General features: G+C 46.0%; 1 protein-coding gene across 1 annotated transcript in view; it reads left to right on the top strand.

The window, feature by feature from the left end:
- Window positions 1–21,781, top strand: part of MYO16 (myosin XVI) — a 2,485,855-nt gene that overhangs the window by 590,706 nt on the left and 1,873,368 nt on the right. The window contains exon 5 of the mRNA XM_069204246.1: window positions 7,877–7,985. Within this exon, the coding sequence (XP_069060347.1) occupies window positions 7,877–7,985 (109 nt within the window). The remainder of the gene's footprint in view (window positions 1–7,876; window positions 7,986–21,781) is intronic.

Below are 21,781 nucleotides of genomic sequence, written 5' to 3'. Positions count from 1 at the left end.
CAGGGTACAGGGTCCTTGTCCTCACCTATTAGCCACACACGGTGCCTCTGGAGTTGCCCCATCACATAAGGAATGCTGCTATTCCTCAGAATGTAAGCGTCATGCACTGATCCAGGAAACTTGGCATTCACATGGGAGATGTACTGGTCGGCCAAACACACCATCTGCACATTCATAGAATGGTAGCTCTTCCGGTTTCTGCACACCTGTTCACTCCTGCGGGTGGGTGTACCAAGGCCACTTGTGTCCCATCAATGGCACCTATGATGTTGGGGATTTGTCCCAGGGCATAGAAGTCACCTTTCACTGTAGGCAAATCCTCCACCTGAGGGAACACGATGTAGCTGCGCATGTGTTTCAGCAGGGCAGACAACACTGGACAACACGTTTGAGTACATTGGCTGGGACATCCCTGATGCACTGGCCACTGTAGTTTGAAAAGACCCACTTGCCAGGAAATGGAGTACTGACAGGACCTGCACTAGAGGGGGGATCCCTGTGGGATGGCGGAGTGCTGACATCAGGTCTGGCTCCAACTGGGCACACAGTTCATGGATTGTTGCACGATCAAGTCTGTAGGTGACTATTACATGTCTCTCTTCCATTGTCAACAGGTCCACAAGCAGTCTGTACACCGGAGGATGCCACCATCTCATCACCTGCCCCAGCGGACGTGCCCTATGGACGAGAACAGCGATCAGAGAGTCAGCTAACACTGAGGTATTACAAAATGTAATTAGCACACATTTGTTAATCCGCAATGTGCCTGTTACTGTGTGTATGCAAGGCCTAGATCGGTGTGACGCAGTTATTATTAATGCCATGTGGCCCCCTAAAATGGCGGCTGCCTGACCTGTAAGGTGGGACAAGGGGATATGAGGTAACTGCGCTGGCGTTCTACATCGTCACGGTAGGCTGTCGAAGACCGCAGCACAATCCTGCATTGGTTAACATTGGACTCTATGACCCCCCTGATGTTCCGAATCCTGGCTGTGGCGTATCCGGAGTTGGATGGATGCTTGAGGGCATCACAGCAGCCACAAGGGGGTGAGTACCGTCACATCCATCTGACTCTGCGCGCATTACGAGATGTCTGGGTGGGGGAGGTGGGCAGTGGATTACCCTAGGCCAGGGTGAGCTTTGTAGGCAAGGACGCTTTGTGAGGCAGGCTGTGTGGCACCCCAACCCCAGCAGTGATAAGAGCCATCTATACCTAGTCAGGCTCCTGTGACTTCCATGTGTGCAGCAATCGGGCATAGGCCTTGTACCCCATGGGCATGTGATTAATCTAGGAACTATAAGTGCATGGCGTAGTGCAAAGGGCAGCTGTGTCTGTAGTGTCCGCCAACGGTAGTGGTATTGCATGCACTGAACATGTCTTTCTTCTGTCTCCACCTCCCCACCCCCCTTTTTGTGGTCTCTCTGTTCTTGTGTGCAATGGCATCATCAGGCAGAGGAGCAGTGGCACCGGAGCAAGAGAGAGCTGCATCCCACTTGGCACTGGAGGGCGAGACAACAGAGTCTGAAGCCACCAGTGGGACGGAGGGCGAGGGGAGCTCCACAGCGGGGACAGGAGGTGAAAGCAGTGACAGCAGCGACACGACTCCTCCTCTGATGGGAGCTCCCTTGTGGTGGCAGGCCCCTCTGTGCCCCCCGCATCAACAGGTACAGCCGCCACCCCCCCTACCAGCACCGCCCTCCCAGCAGCCCCTCAGCATGTGTCCCGTGGCCGTTCACCCAGGAGGGTGGGCATCTCCTTCGCCCCAGGCACCTCAGGCCCTGCTCCAGTCAGCCCTGCTGCCCTCACTGAGGAGGCTATTGACCTCCTGAGATCCCTCACTGTTGGGCAATCTACCATTGTGAATGACATCCAGGGTGTCAAGAGGCATTTGCAACAAAGAAATGCATAACTGGAGGGCATTCATTCTGGCCAGGCAGCCCTACAGAGAGCATTTCAGGCTCTGGCCTCAGCACTGATGACAGCCATTGTCCCTGTGTGCAGCCTCCCCCCTCCAACTTTCTCCACCCAGACCCAATCCCCTGTACCTCAGCCTACCCCAAGCACACCATCAGACCAGCATGCACACACCTCAACACACAAGGGTGGCTCTGACAAACATAAGCACCACACTTCCCACAGGCACTCACACAAGCATCGTACCCATGCACACATACCAACATCCACTTCCTCCACTGTGTCCCCCTTCCTCCACGTCGTTCTCCTGCCTCCATGTCTCTTCTCCACTCACACCTGCATGGACTACATCTTCAGCCACTACCTCCATCACCAGCACGCCCATCACCACACACCGCTCATGTGCACTCACCACCCCTACTACCATTCACACATCCCCTGTGTCCTCTCCCAGTGTGTCTGTGCGCCCTCCTCCCAAAGTACACAAACGCAGGTACACACCCACCCAACAGCCATCCACCTCACAACAGCCTCCAGCCCATGCACCTTCACCCAAATTCAGCAAACGTACACCTCCTACAACCACTACATCTTCCTCCACTCCCAAACCCACTCCATCTACCCGTGTGTCTAAGAAACTTTTCCTGGCTGAGATTGAACTCTTCCCTACACCTCCCCACCGTCCGTCCCCTAGGGCCAGACTTTCCAGGTCCCAACCCAGCACCTCAGCCACAACATCACCAGGCACAGTGGTGCCAGCAACTGCGGGGTATTAGAGTGCGCCAAGCATCAGGGCTGCCAGTGTGCCACGGAGCGAGGGCAAGGACATTCCACCACCTGCAAAAGTGAAAAAGTTGCCCACATCCCAGAGGGAGAAGCCGAAAACACCTGCCACCAAGGGCACAGTAAAAACGAAAGGGGATAGTGGCAAGACAGCTGCGCCACCATCCAAGGTGGGGAAGGGCCAGAAAATAAAGGGCAGGTCAGGAGAGGGCATGGCGGCACCGACAACGGGACCAGTGATACACCTTCTGTCCACGTCAACGCCAACCTGTACGGCGGAGAAGACCGCCACCTGCACCGCCACATGCACTGCCACCAGCACCGCAGTCACTGCGCCCGCCACCAGCACCACAGTCACTGAGCCCACCACCAGCACTGCCGCCACAGAGCCCACCACCAGCACCGATGCCACAGAGCCCGCCGCAAACACCGCTGCCACAGAGTCCCCCACCAGCACTAATGCCACAGAGTCCACCACCAGCACCGCTGCCACAGAGCCCGCTGCAAGCACCGCTGCCACAGAGGCCGCCACCAGCAGCGCTGCCACAGAGGCCGCCGCCAGCACCAATGCACAGGGTCCGCCGCCAGCACCGATGCCACAGAGCCTGCCGCAAGCACTGCCAGCGGCCCCGCGACATCCTGAGCCAGTGGCACCACCGCAGACATGGCTGCCATCCCCTGTGGTCAGTCGTCCGAGCCTGGTGGTCAGTTCCAGGAGCCTGGGCAGCTTCCATGATGCACCACTTTCAGTGGAGAAAGGCATCCACTACCGCAGTCCTTGGCAGGATGAAGCACTCTGAGCACAATGCCCCTCCAGAACCAGTGGAGAAAGGCATCCACTTGAGAGACTGTGGCTTTGCACTGCCCAGGATAAAGCAGTGGGCAAACCACCCACTGGAGAGACTTGAGAGACTGTGGCTTTGCACTCCCCAGGATAAAGCAGTGGGCAAACCACCCACTGGAGAGACTTGAGAGACTGTGGCTTTGCACTCCCCAGGATAAAGCAGTGGAGCCCCCTCGTGGAGCAGTGCCATTGTACACTCCTCCGGCTGAGGTGCCCCCCCTTCCCTTCCCCCCGAAGTGCCTGTTTCATTTCGATCTGATGCCCCTGCAGTGTTCTCTCCATTTGAAGTCTGGTATCATGTGTGGGTCTCGCCCATGCATTTTGGGCCCAGTGGTCCACAGACAATAATTGGTGCACTATCTGGACTTGTGTAGTTGGTGTACATAATTGTATACACTGTATTTCGAGTTTTTACTTCTGGATTTTTCATGATTACAATCGTTCAACTCATCTCCTTTTGTCCTTGCGTTCTTCCAGGGGGGGTGCGCGGGTGTAAATGTAACGTTGCAGCATGTATTTGTGTGTATGTTGTTGTGGGTGAGGGTGGGAGTGGGGTTTTTTCATGTTGCGTGTGTGTGTGTCACTCTCTTTTCCCTCCCCCCTTCCCTGTGTTGTAGGTGCAGTACTCACCGTGGTCGTCGCCGCCGCCGTCTTTGGTGCTCCTGATAGAGGAGCAGGAATACCATTGCAGGGAGTATCTGGAGTTCTGGCTCCATGGCGTCCTGATTCCTCGTGGGGTGTGGAGAGGTGAGTGTTTTCCCTTCCAAGTCCTGTTTCCACCATGTTTTTGTTCACGTTGGTTCCAACCTGGAAAAGGTGGCGGATTGGCATCTTCTGATAGGTTGGGCGGTACATTATCTTCCGCCTGTCTGTTGGCGGTGACCGCTGCGCTGTTTGTTTGTACCGTCGTGGTGGTCGGAGTGTTAAAGTGGCTGTCTATGTTGGCGGTTTCCGCCACGGTCGTTACCGCCGCTTTAACACCGACCGCCAGGGTTGTAATGAGGGCCACAGTACTGATTACTCCCTAATGATAGTCTGTAGCCAGGGCTGGGATGAAAGGGGGACCTGTGCCATTCAAGGAGCTGCTTTGAAGTCACTTCCACTTTAAAGGGCATTAGAACTGGTATAAAAGCATAAACTGGTATTAAGGTATAGAAACTGACCCATACCAAATCAGTAAACTACTGGATCTGGGCAGGGGTGGCTTTGGGGAGCATCACTCCCTGCCACCGGCCCTCCAGCAGCAGCAGCTGCAAAACCTTTATCGTAAAAACATAATAAACTCTGTTTATTATGGTTTTACTATAGGGAGCGGGCCATGGATGTGACAGTGACAAAGGGGGAGTGCACAGCACTCCTGTGTGCATGTAGATGGTCAGCCAAACATACATATGCACTAGGCTCTCTCCAACCTGGCAATGCAGTGCCAAGTTGGAGAGAGCAGGCAGAGGCTCCCACTGTGCCCCGCAGCACCATGGCTGGGCACACCGTTCAATCCTACGGCTGCTTTCATGCTGCCAGCAGCATGAGAGCAGTCATAGGGTTGGACTCAGGACAGTCTGGGAGCTTGTGCCTGCAACGATGCAGCAGAGTGGATGGAGCCTTGCAGCGTGGAAAAAAGGTACGTTTTATTTTTTTATTATATATTTTTTTGGTATCCCCCTCCCCACCACGGTCCGTCCGCCCCTTTTCCCTCCCGCTAGCCGAGCCTGGGATGAACTTTACTGGAGTAAAGACTGCTTTGCTGTAAGGTTTGCCAAACTGTCTGGACTGACTGTTCTAAGGACCTGCTTTGCTGAGCTGCCCTGCTGATCTCTGCCCTGCTGAGGAAAAATGATTGGACCCTTCTCGCTTGAACATAGAGTGACTCCAAGGGCTTGCTGGCTTGCCCCCTGTTCTTCTGTAGTCCTTGGGACATCAAAGACTTCCAGCAGCTCTCCTACAGCTGCTGGACTCTGCCATCTGTGAGTCCTACCCTTGCCTGAGGTGCCCCCCTCCTGTCCTGGACCTTAGAAGTGGGTTTTGCAGCTGCTTTGTGCTAAAAACGGATCCATCATCACAATGTGTCAGTCAGAACTGACGCATCACCCCTTCGACGCTGAGGCAGAGGCTGTTCAATGGCAGTGGATTCACAGCCTGCACTGCCTGATGAAGATGCTCTGTGTGGCTCGGTGACGGCACATTGCATTCATCTGTATGGAGCTCGATGCCAACCCAAGACTTGACTGGGTGGGAAATATAACTGCATGGCTTTCACATTTGCTTGTCAATGCCTCCTCCAGCCAAGTTACTTTTTCAGCTGACCCACCATGGGTTTTGTAGCCAGCCTACCATCCATCGTGGTCAGCCGGAACAATGGATTTGCACTGGTCATTGCAACCTCAAGTAATCTTTCGACCGCTTGTGACTTCTAAGCACTTTTTGTTTTAATCTTTAAAAATGAATATCTCAAATTATACTGATTGGATTTGTGTTGTTTTTGGTCTTGTTTTACTCAGATAAATATTCCCAATTTTTCTAAATCTGAGTGGAGTCATTTTGTGGTGTTTTCATTGTGTTACTGTGTGTTGCACAAATACTTTACATATTGACTCTTAAGTTAAGTCTGACTGCTCTGTGCCAAGCTACCAGAGGATGAGTACAGGTTAATTTAGAGTGTGTATCTGACTGGGATTGTGGTCCCTACATGGACAGTATGCATATCTCTGCTAGCTAGAGACCCAATTTCTAACAGATATAGGCCCTCATTATGGCAATGGCGTTAATGACCGCCTACCGCAGTGGCGACGGACGCCAAAACACCGCTGCTGCCGCTACCTACCATCTGCCATATTATGACCGTAGCCAGAATTCTGACAGAAGGCTGGCGGAATTTCCAGCTGCGGACATGGTGGCGGACGGTGGTAAGGTGGCGCTGCTGACACATGATACGGCCGTGGCGTGTTCCGCTGGCGGATGCCGCTGCTAGCAGCAGCGCCACGTCCCGTCTCCTGCCAGAGCACCCCCTGCAAGCGGGTAAGTCGGTTGCTCCGACAAGGAAGGGCGCTGTTGTGTGTATGTGTGGGGGCGTATGTTTCTGTGTGGGTGCATGCAGGTGTATGGCATGTGGAATGCATGTGTGCATGTATGTTGTGTTGTGTGAATGCATGTGTGCTAGTATGTATGCCAGTGGATATGGATGTGTGTGTGAATGGATGTATGCATGCGTGGGTGAATGTGGGTATGAGTGTGTGTATGCGTGTGTATGTTGGTGCGTCAATGTGCGTGTATGTCGTGGGGGGCTCTGGAGTGGGAGGGGGAGGGCGAGGGATGACTCTGGGGAGTGGGAGGGAGGTCAGGAAGCCACTAAAAACATGGCGGTAGGCGGGGTCATAATCCAGCGGGTGGGACAGTGACGGCCACCTGGCTGGAGACTGAAGTCTCCAGCCCGGCTGCTGTTACCGCCCTGGTGGATGGAGTGGTACATTGGCAGTTTGGCTTAAGCCAAACCGCCAATGTCATATTTTGGGGAAGAGTACCACCAGCCTGTTGGCAGTACTTTACTCCAAAATACCGCCAGGGTCATATGAGGGCCATAGTCTGTATGCATTATTATGTTAGTCTGCATACATGACAACATTTTATAAGAGGAAAGGACAGATTTTTTTTAAATAATCGAGGATGTACTTCTATTGAAGTAAAGGCAATTTCAGGTGGGGGAGAGACAAAATATTGGAATTTTTGGCTTCAAAATCAGGAGTCTCCCGTCTGAATTGGGTCTAATAGCATGTATGAGTTCCGCGACAAACTGGAAATTGAACAATTATTTACATGCGAGAGTCACAGAGTATTGAGCATGACAATTGTGGACATATGTCCAGAAACTGTTTCTGATGTGCACCTTTAATACAAGTGGAGCTCCAATGTACCGAGTAGCATTTCACATGTGTGGTTTAAAGCAGAGTAAAGAAGTGTTACTTGCAATTAAAGATTGAGACAAACAGACAGGCTTTTCTCCATTCCGTGACACGCCTGGAAACCATAGAAACGTATTTTCGTACTGTAATGAGTGGTACCAAATATAACACAGTTCGCCATTATCGAATGTCAAGCATGCGTTTGATTTCTACAAAACAATTCTGCTATGGACTTAGCACAGACTTAGAACAGGACAGGGTGTTTATATATGAGCAACAAGGATCATCGCTCGCTACTTTTGAATAGCTACTTTATGTGTTGTTACATTTGTCATAGTCACTCACTTTGTATTATGTGCATGCAAGTATAATACATTTATCATCAATATATGCTGAAATTAGGACTTTCCATTAATTTTGCTCGTTCCATTAACCTAGGCTGGAGCTAATGCACTTCTGCAGGATGTAAATGGAAACATTCCCCTGGATTATACTATGGATGGAACAGAGTCAAGATGCATCCTCTTAGCTTACTTAGAAGACAATGGTAAGTGTAAACTTATATTTCCTGTTTGTTTATTACAACTATTTAAAGTGTACGTCTGAATGTTGAAATATTATTCATGTAGGTGCTCAGCATCAATATTATTCTGTCTCTTTATTATCACAATTTTACAGCAAGAATGAAATATAAAAGATTTAAAATCTATAGAAATCTACCCAAACAGTTTTCCAAATAGTGTTATGATCCAAAGAGACCTTGAGGTAATCTTTCGCATTATCTGTCGACCTTCAGCTTGGTATGAGGGTATTTATGTATCTGACAGAAGTTTAGATATTTTTGTACTTAAGGGGGTAATGATAAAAAGATGTTCAGATGAATGAATGCTTATAATCTGGCTAATTTAGGTCCCAGTCGTTTGGCTTTAGCAAATGCAGTTTCACACTGAATCACACTCTTTCCAGGAGCAGCCAGTGATACCCTCAACTTCAGCTTATTTGTTGGGTAGGACACCGCAAGTAGTAGGATCACTATTCTTGTAGTATCCACCAAATGTTTTAGTAATTTACACTTGAGCTCAACCCCTGCTTGCTAAGGCACAGAGTCGACAGACAAAAATTAAGAAAATGTTTAAAGCATTAGCAAGAAACAAAACAGTTAAACAGTTGAAAACACAACACAATAAAATCCCACTCCAATTTATAAAACTAGAGAATAATTTAGTGGACATAATGACATCAAAATGACAAAACAACAATAAGGGGACTCTGAGATCTGATTTTCTTCAAGTTTGAATTGCGACTGCAATGGAATGCATGCTGGACACAGAAACCTGGTTTGTCCTGGTCAGAAGTTTTACCTTTTGTTTTAATCCCTGTAATGGAAATCAAAATTCCTCAGCACGGTAAGGCAGCACCCTGAGGCTAAGAAGTGTTTCACAAGGCCAGAAAGATGTTGGACAATGTAATTTACTTTTGACTTCAAAGTTTACAGTGGGAGAAATTCAGAACTCACTGCCCAAGCAAGGCCCCTTGCCAGTTACTTTTGCTTCCTTCACCCGGTGAAGATTGTTTGGACCTAGTTCATTTTTTTGGAGCTTGAGTTCCTCCAGTGGGCCAAGGCTCAAGCTGCAGCTGAACAGGGCCCCTTGATGCCGGATCCCTTCTTTGTGATGTCCCAATAAAATGGATTTGCTACTGCAGAAAAGCTCTGAGGATAAGGAACCTGAATCTTTGGATCACCAGCAACACCCCTTTCCCCCAGTCCTTCAGAAGTATTTGGAGCCAAAAATGAGCTAAGTCCCAGGTTTCTCAGTATGATAGGAGGAGTACACTGTAACACATTCAAGGGTCCCAGGAACTCAAAAACAGCACTTGGGGGTCAAGACTCACTCCAATGGTGACTATCAGCAGGGTTAAAGGCAGTCCAGTTGTAAGTGGTCTGCTGGTCTCTTCACAAAGAAGGCTTCTAGAACCTTGTTATGTCCCTGGAGCCTAACAGAAGGTGAACCAACTGACCCTGGATGTCCACTTCTTCTTTGTCATGGGTACGAGTGGAAGCAGGCAAGCTTTATAGATCTCCTTACAGGTTTCACAAGCAGGTACAATCCTTCGTCTGTCTTCCAAGGGTCCAGAAGTGTGCTAACAAAAGTGCCCAGGGGTGCCACATTTATAACTGGCACTAGTCTGTAAGTCAGGGACTCCCTGTCCCACCCTAACCATTAGGGAAAATGTTCCCAGGAGTAACCCTACCCACTTTTGCAGCAGCTCCTGTTTGCCCTACTGCAATCCATCTTGCAGTGCCCTGCTGTACCAAAAACCAAAATGATAAAACATTTCATTGGTTTTGCAGAGCTCCCTGCCCACCCCAAAGGTGTGGCAAAGGAAAATGAAAAACCCCTCCTCTGTGGTCTTTTCACATCAATTCTGGGGGCTGCTCCGCTCCCTCTTGGTAGCCAAGACAGGGCCTGGCCCTGATGTCAGTTGACATTTGCCTGTGACTATGTGGGTCTCATTGAGTTTAATCATTATCCAAGGCACAGCCTAGATAAACCTCCTGCCAGAGGACCATGACATTTCCCCACACCATTATGTATTATGTAAATGTAATAATGCTTTGCAGTGCTTTCCAGTGGAACAGCTAACCTTGCTTTAGTGTCCTACTTCTTAATACATCGCCCCCTGCCTTATAGGCTGTATTACCTACTCAATAAGATTGATATTTAAAAGGAGGGGGTTCGGTCTCTCAAACTGGGTTATTTTGACAGGTTGAATTTCTAGTTGTAAAACTGCACAGACAGACTACAGTGGTAGGTCTGCAGTCAATATTTCACTGTCACTGTAGTCGGTAGCACTATCGTTGGTGCCATCCAATAGTGACATTTATAACTTACAGACCCTGCGTACCGTATACCAGGGACTTGTAGGTAAGGTCATATATAAATTGGGGGTATCACCAATTTGAGCATATTTCAGAGGACAGAACAGATGCAATGGGATCTTGTTAGTAGAGTCGCATTACGCAAGTAAAAAAACAGCAGCATTAGTCCAAAAAAGAGAATGATCATGCATAAAGAAGCTTTTTCTTACATCAGCAAAGCAGCTACTTTTAATGTATTTGAGCCCACACTCCTTTAATTATTAAGACCTGTGTCTTTACTCAGCTTGTAGTGTGGTGATGCTGCTTTCAGGCAGAACGTGGGTGCATGAGCAGGAAATAAAGACACTGTTAGACCTGGTAACCATAGTGTAGGTTCCCCTAATTTCTTGTCCTCTGTCTATCTGTTTTGATGACCTCATTTTTGCTGGCTTTAGGACTTTGGGCACTTTACCACTGCTACCGGTGCTAAAGTACATGCGCTCTGTGCCTTAAACATGTTAATATTTACTTATAAGTCCCTAGTAAAGTGCACTACACATTCCCAGGGCCTGTAAACTAAATTAAATTAAATTAATTAAATGCTACTGGTGGGGCTGCAGCACAGATTGTGCCACCCGCGTCAGTAGCCGTTGAAACATGACTCAGGCCTGCCATTGCATAACCTGTGTGTGCAGTTTTACACTGCCATGTCGACCTGGTGTGTTGACCCTATTACTAGGCCCAAACCTGCATTTTTAATACATATGTATCACCCCTAACGTAGGCCCTTGACAGGCCCAAGGGTATGGTACAGTGTATTTAAAAAGTTGTACATGTACTTTTTAGTTTTACATGCCCAGGTGCCCTCTTGGGGGCAGATTGGCCTATTTTTGGAAAGCCCATCTGACCCCAAGGGGGGCAGAAAGCCCACCAGGGAAGATTTTACCCCCACCCCAAATAAATGGGGCCAAAGTTGTTCTGCCCCAGTGGGCAGATGGGGCAATTACCCCCGATCCACACCCCGGGGAGGCAGAAAGTCTACTAGATGCCAGGGAATTAAAAAAAGAAAAAAAGTAGTGTGGTGGTGGCTACCAACCAGTATGGGCATGGTTAGTCTTTCAGCTCTCCTCCGCACACTAAAATGTCTTATCCCACGACAAACAAGGGTACATTTGATTATTTTGGGTTTTGGTTTTACATTTGGGCCATGAGAACTTGGCTAACTCTCAAAATCGTCCCACTTGGAATGGTGAGGGTTGTAATTTTTAGGCTTTGGGACTCTGCCATTTAGAAAAAATCCCCCAAATCTAGACACATCTGAAAACTAAACATCTGGGTGAGTCCAGGGTGGTGTGCTACACATGCACCCGCACCATTTTCCTACCCACAGTGCCCTGCAAACCTCCAACTTTTCTGGAAATCACACATTTCTCCCACATTTCTGTGATGGAACCTTCCAGAACTAGCAGGAATCCACAAAATTCCTACCACCCAGCATTGTCTTATTTATACCGATGAAAATTCTGCTGCACTTGTCAGCCTAAAAGTTTTTTTTTTCAAACTGCCCTTTGTGACCCACTTCGGTTCCCCCACAATTTCGACGTGTTTTGGTTCTTCCCTGTCACAGACACTTGGCCCACCTACACAAGTGAGGTACAATTTTTATCGGGAGACTTGGGGGAGTGCTGGGTGGGAGGAAATTTGTGGCTCCTCTCAGATTCCAGAACTTTCTGTCACCGAAATGTGAGGAAAACTTGTGTTTTTGGCTAAGGATTCTGGGTAACAGAACCAGGTGAGAGGTTTCCCTAGGTGCCGGCTGAGCTAGAGGCCAAAATCCACAGCTTGGCACTTTGCAAAAACCAGGTTTGTTTTCTTTGGGAAAATGTGATGTGTCCATGTTGTTTTTTGGGGACATTTCCTGTCACCGGCGCTCGGCCTACCCACACAAATAAGGGACAATTTTTATCAGGAGACTTGGAGGAACACTAGGTGGAGGGTAATTTGTGGCTCCTCTTAGATTCCAGAACTTTCTGTCACCAAAATGTGTGAAAAAAAGTGTTTTTTTTGCCAGATTTTGAGGTTTGCGAAGTATTCTGGGTAACAGAACCTAGTGAGAGCCCCAGAAGTCACCCCATCCTGAATTCCCCTGGGTGTCTAATTTTAAAAAATGCACAGGTTTGGTAGGTTTCCCTAGGTGCCGGCTGAGCTAGAAGCCAAAATCCACAGCTAGGCACTTTGCAAAAAATAGGTCTGTTTTCTTTGGGAAAATGTGATGTGTCCAAGTTGTGTTTTGGGGCATTTCCTGTCATGGGCGCTAGGCCTACCCACACAAGTGAGGTACCATTTTTGTTGGGAGACTTGGGGGAACACTGGGTGGAAGGAAATGTGTGGCTCCTCTCAGATTCCAGACCTTTCCGTCACCAAAATGTGAGGAAAAAGTGTTTTTTAGCCAAATTCTGAGGTTTGCAAAGGATTCTGGGTAATGGAACCTGGTGAGAGCCCCACTAGTCACCCCATCCTGGATTCCCCTAGGTGTCTAGTTTTAAAAAATACATGGGTTTGGTAGGTTTCCCCAGGTGCTGGCTGAGCTAGAGGCCAAAATCTACAGCTAGGCACTTTGCAAAAACCCCATCAGATTTCAAAGTAAAAATGTGATGTGTCCATGTTTCATTTCCTGTTGCGAGGATTAGTCCTACCCATGCAAGTGAGGTACCATTTTTATTGGGAAACTTGGGGGAACACAGAAGAGCAAAACAAGTGTTATTGCCCCTTTGTCTTTCTCTACATTTTTTCCTTCCAAATGTAAGACAGTGTGTAAAAAAGACATTTTTTGTGAAATGCCCTGTAATTCACATGCTAGTATGGGCCCCCTGGGATTCAAAGATGTGCAAATAAGCACTGCTTCTCAACACCTTATCTCGTGCCCATTTTGGAAATACAAAGGTTTTCTTGATACATATTTTCCACTCTTTATATTTCAGCAAATGAATGGCAGTATACCCGGTATACAATGAAAACCCATTACAAGGTGCAGCTCATTTATTGGCTCTTCCCCACAACCAGAAGAGTCCAGCAGACGTAACAGTATATTGCTTTCAAAAATCTGACATCGCAGGAAAAAGCTACAGAGTAAAACGGGGAGAAAAATGGCAGTTTTTTAATCTCAATTTCAATATCTTTTTATTTCAGCTGTTATTTTCTGTAGGAAACCGTTATGGGATCTAGACAAATTACCCCTCGCTAATTCAGAATTTCGTCTACTTTTTAGAAATGTTTAGCATTCTGGTATCCAGCATTGGTTTCACATCCATTTCTGTCACTAACTGGAAGGAGGCTGAAAGCACAAAAAATTGTAAAAATGGGATATTTCCAGTAAAATGCCAAAATTGTGTTGAAAAATTGGATTTTCTGATTTAAGTCTGCCTGTTCCTGAAAGCTGGGAAGATGGTGATTTTAGCACTACAAACCCTTTGTCGATGCTATTTTCAGGGAAAAAACCACAAGCCTTCTTCTGCAGCTCTTTTTTTCTCATTTTTTTTAAAAAATCGACATTTTCGCAATATTTTGGCTAATTTCTAGGTCTCCTCTAGTGGAACCCACAAGCTCTGGGTACCCCTAGAATCCCTAGGATGTTGGGAAAAAAGGACACAAATTTGGCATGCATAGCTTATGTGGACAGAAGTTTATGAGGGCCTAAAGGCGAACTGCCCCAAATAGCCAAATAAGGCTCAGCACAGGAAGGGAAAAGGCCTGGCAGTGAAGAGGTTAACAAGCCTTGGTAGAGCTAATCATTCTCATTTTGTCAGTACTTGTTGGTTGCCACTATTGGCCATGTAAATGCAGAGCGAGCACTACAGATATTGTGGTGGGCAGCAATATTACATATGCTCGTTTCTACTCTTCCAAGTGGCTGTCACTTTGCCTGCAGATGCAACATGATGACAATCCTTGACGTATAGAAAATAGTGTCCTACGTTATTTTGTGTATTTACAGGATGGCTGCAAAATTGAATATATATTCATCTTAGAAATTTAAACAACATTGATCTAGGACAGTGGAATTCTTAAATCATTTGCAAAGCAGCTAGTGACATGCGGTGGCTGGCTGACACAAGGTGGAGTATATGGAGAAGGAGTTGGGGAAAGGAATCTAGATGGACACAACAGCAGCAGTGTTCACTGTCAGAAGGATCAGTACAGAGGCACTGTATAGCATGAGAAACAATGATAACTGATGGGGTTAGGGAGCAGGGAGAAAAGGAAGAATTAGGGAAGGTGCAATACAGAGGCAGCACGGAGATGAGAGGAAAGAGGATGACTGGTGAGGTGGGAAGAGATGGGGAAGAAAAGAAAAGAAAGTGTGTGAGAGAGAAAGGGAGAGAGAGGGAGTAGTAGGGGAAATAACAAGTTGGAGGGACAAACAGAAGAATAAGTCATATTCAAGAATGGGGCGGACATTCATGGAATCGGGAGCAGAAATTGAACTTTCAGTATTATAATGTATTGATTTCAATGCTGTCTGAGACAGATAGATAAAGCTGTCTCTAGTGAGACCACAAAGAGAGGTTACCTCTCCCTTCAACTATAGTCTGCTAGCGATGTTAAGCTTTGTCTTGTAAAATATATGCCACAATACGGGTGTCCTCTTTTTAAAATGGGTTGAATAATATGTAACAATTTCCCTATTACAGACAGGTTTTCAGAAAGCCAGTCTCTTTTGAATAATGTTTTTTCTCTCCCTAACTGGGACACTTTAGCTCTGAAACACTCCTCCTCTCATCTCTATTGAGATTTCATTCACTCAAAAGCAGTATTTGACCCTGCCTGTAGGACTTTTTTTTTCTAGAATGCAAGAAATAGGAATTTATGAAGACCTAATTCGTGGTATGTCCTTGTTAAATGAAGAGATTTGCAACTTTTGAAGGAGGTAAACAAGGGTTTTCATACCCTCCATATTGTTTAATATGTTCATCTCTGAATCACATTAGATACCAATGTTGGCCTTACCTAAAAAATAATTGAATTGCATCTGCCTGCTTTATTTTTCCAGATGACATATTGCTAAATGATACGCTATTAGGAATGCAGTGATGACTTGATAGGCTAGGAATATACTGCAGTGCTAATTATTTTGTAGTGAATTCATCCAAAAGCAAGCCCCTACAATTTGATAAATCCAATCATGGATTTAAATGGAAATATTTCTTCTTCCACGTGTGATGGTGTTATTAACAGAGCAGTTTTTAGGACTCTCTGCTATACAGTTTTCTTTGTAAGACACAATAAGTTACTCCTGTTTCTTTGGGAACCCTATCATATGAATGCGTTACTATAAAGTGATAATGGTGAGGTAGGCTTTCCTTATGTCAATTATCCTTTGAAATGGTGTTGTACCCTGAACAGAAAATGGATAAGTGCAGTAGCGTCTGATGTTCTTTCCACCATTCTTGTTCCGAATGGTCTTCTACAAGACAATAAAAGGTTCATGTTTCACAACTCTGTCGTAACTACTAAAAATCCGTGGCTTCTGTTTTGCACATAGTTTGGCATTTCAGACTGGAATTAATGAGGTTTTCTTCGCCAGTCTTTAGTCTGGGGACCTTTAGTTTGACCATCAAAATGGTTGAGACTTGAAATGGATTTAAATGCAATGGCAGAAAAAGTGACAATTACCCATGTTTCATTTTCCTTCATGGCCCGGTCGTAGAAACACAAATTTATCTTTGGCTATAATCTACTCATACTAGAGTTGTTTTTCCACCATCGGGATCTTCTTCACAAGGGGGAATGGCTGGTGAAGATGCATCTAAAAATAATCTTTTCCAATTTCTCCTTTCGAAGATGGTTACAGTTTCTTTGGGCAGCAGGTACCTGGTGTGTTAGTTGCATTCCGCTTGTGCACCACAGTCGTTAGGCCAGGACATATAGAAAGATTTTAAAATATATGTTACCTAGCTCAGCACTCTTACGTATTTATTTTGCCAACGTCCTCTCGATAGGCCTGAACAAGAAAACACAGTCAGCAGACATTTTAGTCACCACTAGAGACCTAGAACCATTAAGTTTAATTATCACTCCAGCTTCGTAGACCTCAGATCCCAGGAAGTGAGCTTTAGGGATTTTGAGTAAAACTGTGCCACTTTTAAACAAGAGAGATTCGATACACACAAAGTCAATTGTGGGTCTAGAATCCTCTGAAACGTTCTTGTTGATACCCTGAGAAAGCCATTGACCTGATTTCCAGTTCATCTACGCAATTTTCTAGGTCTTCTTCACTTCCCTTATCTGCTGAAATGAACATTGACATAAAATCTATTTCCAAAGGTTCAGTTGTATTAAAAATAGAAGCCGAGGGGAGATACGGTTTTGAGTCTTCAGCAGTTAGAAGTATAGAACATTTAAGCAGTGTAAGCTTACAGAGTAACATTAGTGCTAGACTAGTCTGATGCAGCCCTTGATTTGCAGACATATGCCATTGGTCACTGGTTGACACTGAAGTACAATTTCTACATCATTGCCTTCTAAATGTTGGTGGGGATCTTCATTAGTCACACCCAGTAAAATGCATTATCAGTGCCTCTTAAGATGTATAATGTACCTGTTCAGAGCAGGATCTTTAATGTGGCAGACAGACGGTTGCCTGGGGTAGGAGTAGCTAAGGGCTGCAAAAAAAAGATATTGCAAGAAACCATTTTATCTTGTCCATGCAACTGTATCTAAAAGAACATATGAGCGTTAAATGAATATTAAAGCCAAGCCATTATGAATAAAAAATACAATCAACACATTTTATTTACTCGTTATCCATGAAAAGTCCACGTGATAAATGTGAAAGAGATGCATGTGAGGTGTTTAGGTAAAATTGACATGCATGCATCTCACTGCATGCTGATGTTTAAGGTATCTGTTTGTTGGACTTGGGCTTTCTGCAGTGTTATCCTCAAACTTTTTGCATTCACCTTCTTGTTTTTGGAACCTGTTGTTTTTGGCTTTTAGGACTCTACACACTTTACCACTGCTAACCAGTGCTAAATTGCTCTCTGCTTTAAACATATTAAAATTAGCTGACACCAAATTGGCACTATTAATTTACTTATAAATCCCTACTAAAGTGATACTACTCGTACCCAGGACCTGTAAATTAAATGCTATTAGTGGACCTGCAGCATTCATTGTGCTACCTGCTAAAGTACCCCTTTAAAAGCGTTTTCTGCCTGCCATCGCTGGTTGTGCATTAAGTTTAAACTGCCATTTCTACCTGGCAGAATAAACCTTTTGCCAGGCCTAAACCTTCCTTTTTAATACATGCAAGTCACCCTAGGGTAGGCCCTACACAGTGCATAGGGCAGGGTGCGGTGTATTTAAAACTTTGGACATACAGTTAAGTTTTACTTGTGCTGGAAGTGAATACTCTTAAATTCGTTTTCACTACAGGGTCTACCTCTGCAATAGGATAACACTGAAATAACCTATTATGTTTAATATTTGGAATAAATACATCTTTCATATTTGGTAGTTTGAGAAATTGTAAATAAAAATCTTATTCAATGGTAACGTTGGATTGAAAATGCCTCTTTAGAAAGTTGACATTTTCCCACCCTAACCACTTGTTGCCTGGAACCTGTTTCTAGGTCTCAGTACTGGGTGTAGCTGACAGTTGGACTTTGTTCATTCCTCCCAGACAGCCACACAATAGGGGGATTAAGTGTTTCTGCACGGGCCATCAACTGGCAGGATAAGGAGGTGAAGCTGGACACAGCCCCACTTTCAACTGAAAAGTCTGTGCCCTGCTTTAACAAAAAGGGCTTGTCACCACTGCATTGTTCACTTAGCAAGCTTGGAGCTAGGGAATTGTAGGCAGGAAACTTCAAGAACTTCAAAGGGAGTTCTCTAGAAACTTCTTCTGCTTCAATAAAGGCACCAGGTATGAATAGTGGAACCTCAGACCCGCCTCTACAGTACAGTCCTGTTGATACTACAGAAAAAGGACTGCAGTGAAACTTTTATCCCAGAAGGACCGTCACTCTGCTGTCCTACCACTCTGCTGCTCTGCTGTCTGCTGCCCTGCTTGATGAAAAGGAACACTGGATCTTCACCCTTTTTCCCAGACTGAATTGAATCCAAGGGTTAGCTAGCTGACCTCCTGTTCCGACTACTGATCAGAGCTATGGTGATATAAAGAGCTGCAGAGGCACCCTGCAACTGCCTAGCTGATCTGCTGCTTGGACCTGCAACTGGACCTACAACTGAGCTTGCATGAGCCCTGCTAGCCTCTGCTGAAGTGAGTTCCTGAACCCAAGAGGAGCCCCTCAGTTCCAGGCCCATTGGTGTTGCATCAGCTGAGCTCTATCCTCAAGTAGAGGAGAAAGCATGAAGTTTGAGCTCTTTGCAAACATGAACAGGCTGGTCCCACCATGATCTTGCCACCTGCACTGCTTGCCAATGCAAAGCTCCAGTGACCTCTACTTTGCACGACAGCACCCGCCAGAAGCACCGACAACACGAGATCTGTGTTTCATGCTACAGCATTAGCAGCTCGCAGTGACCAGCAATGTGAAGCTCCAGTAATGACCATCTGATACACACAACAGAATCTTAACTCTACTTCAACTACCATCTGTGGCATTCTTCCTGCTTTTCATGGCTCTATCCATCAGCAACAGAACTCTTTGTGCCAGACTTTAAAGGTAACTCTTTCAATGAGACTAAACCTATCACTGAACCTGGCCCACGCTCTATAGCAGTCTGTCTGAACTTATCACTTTTACCCGGTCTCGCACAACCAGATAACAAAAGTGGGGATTTGTACTTGAAGTTGCTTTATTTACCTGCAAATTTAAAAATTGCATATCTTCTACTTATTAGATTTTTTGTGTTTGGTTGTGTTAGAAATGGGTTTCTGCTTGGCTAGAGTGTGTACCTAAGCCAGACAGAACCCAGCACTCTTATCAGGGCAAGTAACTTACACATAAAAGATAATCTGTTCTCACCCTCTAGTAGATTGACACAGAACAGGCAGACTTATCATCAAGGCAATGTGTAAAGTATTTGCTCAACACACTCAACAGTAGCACAATGAAAACACCTCAAAAAGAGACTCCACACAGGATTATGTAAAAGTAGATTGCTATATTATACATCCCACCCAAATGGCATACCTCATAAATACTATGCAGGTAATGCAGATTGTTTGGGAAAATCACATAAGTAATGCAGCAAAACACAAGGCTCATACATCACACACAACATGAGTCATGTTAGGAATGGGGTCTCTGGTTGGCACTCAGTTTGCACTCTGTCCAAACAGGCATCCTCACTCTTGTCAGGGTAAGGGAGACACACACCAAGGATAACCCCTGCTCCCCCCCTTGGTAGCTTGGCACAAGCAGTCATGCTTATCTCAGAGACAATGTGTAAAGTATTGGTACCGAAACACACAGTAATACAGTGAAAACACTACAAAATGGACACAACACCAGTTTAGAAAAATAGCCAATATTTATCTAAATCAAACAAGACCAAAACGGCATAAACCCAACATACACAAGTAGAGTTATGAATGTTTAAGTTGAAAAGAGTCTTACTCCATAGAAAACAATGGATGCGTTCATTTTACACAAAGTACCTGGCTTGCATCAAAAATAAAGGTGCATGGGCGTGTGTACATTGGAAAAGTCAGTGATACATCGATTCCTTACTCGCAAGTGAGGCTGTGCTTCATTTCTTCTCCGGTCAGGTAGGCAATGCATAATCTTTCTCTCATGCAAGAGAGTGATGCGTCGATTTCTGGATGGACACCTTGGGTCCGGACAGGTTCATGTCGATTTTGATGCCCAGCAACGATGCGTGTGAAATCTGGCAGCACAGTGATTAGGAACTGTGCTGCGTGGGCCTTGCATTAATTTCAGTAGCCGCAAGCTGGTGTTGCGTTGTTTCTCCAACCGTGATGCGTCACTTTTCCAGAGGCGGTGGTGTGCTGATTTCTCAGCCGCAATGCAGATGTTACATCGTTTTTACAGCCGGGTTGCAGGTGGTGCTCTTGTGCATGGATTTTGGTCCTGGTTCCACCAGCTTTACCTTTCAAAGGCTCAGAGACTGGTGTGGGCACCACTTGGCAAGGTAGGAGTCTCAGCAGAGAGTCCAGGTGCTGGGAGAGGAAGTCATTCATTGCTCTGAGAGTTTTAAACAGGAGGCAATCTCAGTTCAAACCCTTGGAGACACTCCACAAGTAGGAATATACCACAAAGTCCAATCTTTGCCCTCTTTCAGGCAGAAGGAGCAATTTCAGGTTAACCCAGCAAAGCACAGTCACAGGCAAAAGGGGCAGTACTCCTCCTCCAGCAGTTTCCGCTCTTCTCCTTGGCATAGGTTCCTCTTGAGTTCGGAAGTAATCTAAAAATCTGGGGTTTTGGGTCCACTACTTTTACCCCTTTCTGCCTTTGAAGTAGGCACACTTTAAAGGAAAGTCTCTGTAGTTCACAAGATCCTGACTTGCCCAGGCCTGGCCCCAGACACACACCAAGGGGTTGGAGACTGCATTGCATGAGATCAGGCACAGCCCATTCAGGTGTGTGTCAGTTCCTCCCTCCACTGTAGCCGAGATGACCCATCAGGATATGCAGGCTATACCCCAGCTCCCTTTGTTTCACTGTCTAGTAGATATTCACACACAGCCCAACTGTCAGTCTGACCCAGACAGGGAATACACAACCAGACAGAGTCACAGAATGGTTTAAGCAAGAACATGCCCACTTTCTAAAAGTGGCATTGTCAAACTGACAATCTAAAAACCAACTTTACCAAAAGTTGTGTGAGTTCAAAGACACCAAAATCCAAAGTTCTATCTGCTCCCAGAAACTGCACTTAAAAGTTATTTAATGGCAGCCCCCATGTTAACCCATAAGGGAGAAAGGCCTTCGAACTATGACAATTGAATTTGGGCGTATTTCATTGTCAGGACATGTAAAACACATCACTACATGTCCTACCTTTAACATACACTGTACCCTGCCCAAGGGGCTACCTACGGCCTACCTTAGGAGTGCCATACATGCATAAAAAGAGCAGATTTTGGCCTAGCAAGAGGGTATACTTGCCAGATCGAATTGGTCAGTTAAAACTGCACACACAGACACTGCAGTGGCAGGTCAGAGCTATGTTTAGAGGGCTACTCATGTGGGTGGCACAATCAGTGCTGCAAGCCCACTGTTAGAAATGGGGTCTTTGGTTGGCAGTCAGGTTATCCTCTGTCCAAGCAAGGACCCTCACTCTAGTCCGGGTAAGTCACACACAATCCAGATGATCCTGTGCCCACCCTCTGGTAGCTTGGCACTGAGCAGTCAGGCTTAACTTAGAAGGCAATGTGTAGAGTATTTGTGCAAAAAATCATACAATAACACATTATAGCACCACAAAAAAACACCACACAGTGTTTATAAAAATATATCATATTTATCTGGATAAATGCAGGTCAAAACAATTAA

Source organism: Pleurodeles waltl, chromosome 8, assembly GCF_031143425.1.
Source record: "Pleurodeles waltl isolate 20211129_DDA chromosome 8, aPleWal1.hap1.20221129, whole genome shotgun sequence".
NCBI lineage: Eukaryota > Metazoa > Chordata > Amphibia > Caudata > Salamandridae > Pleurodeles > Pleurodeles waltl.
This window is presented reverse-complemented; position numbering and strand designations above follow the sequence as displayed.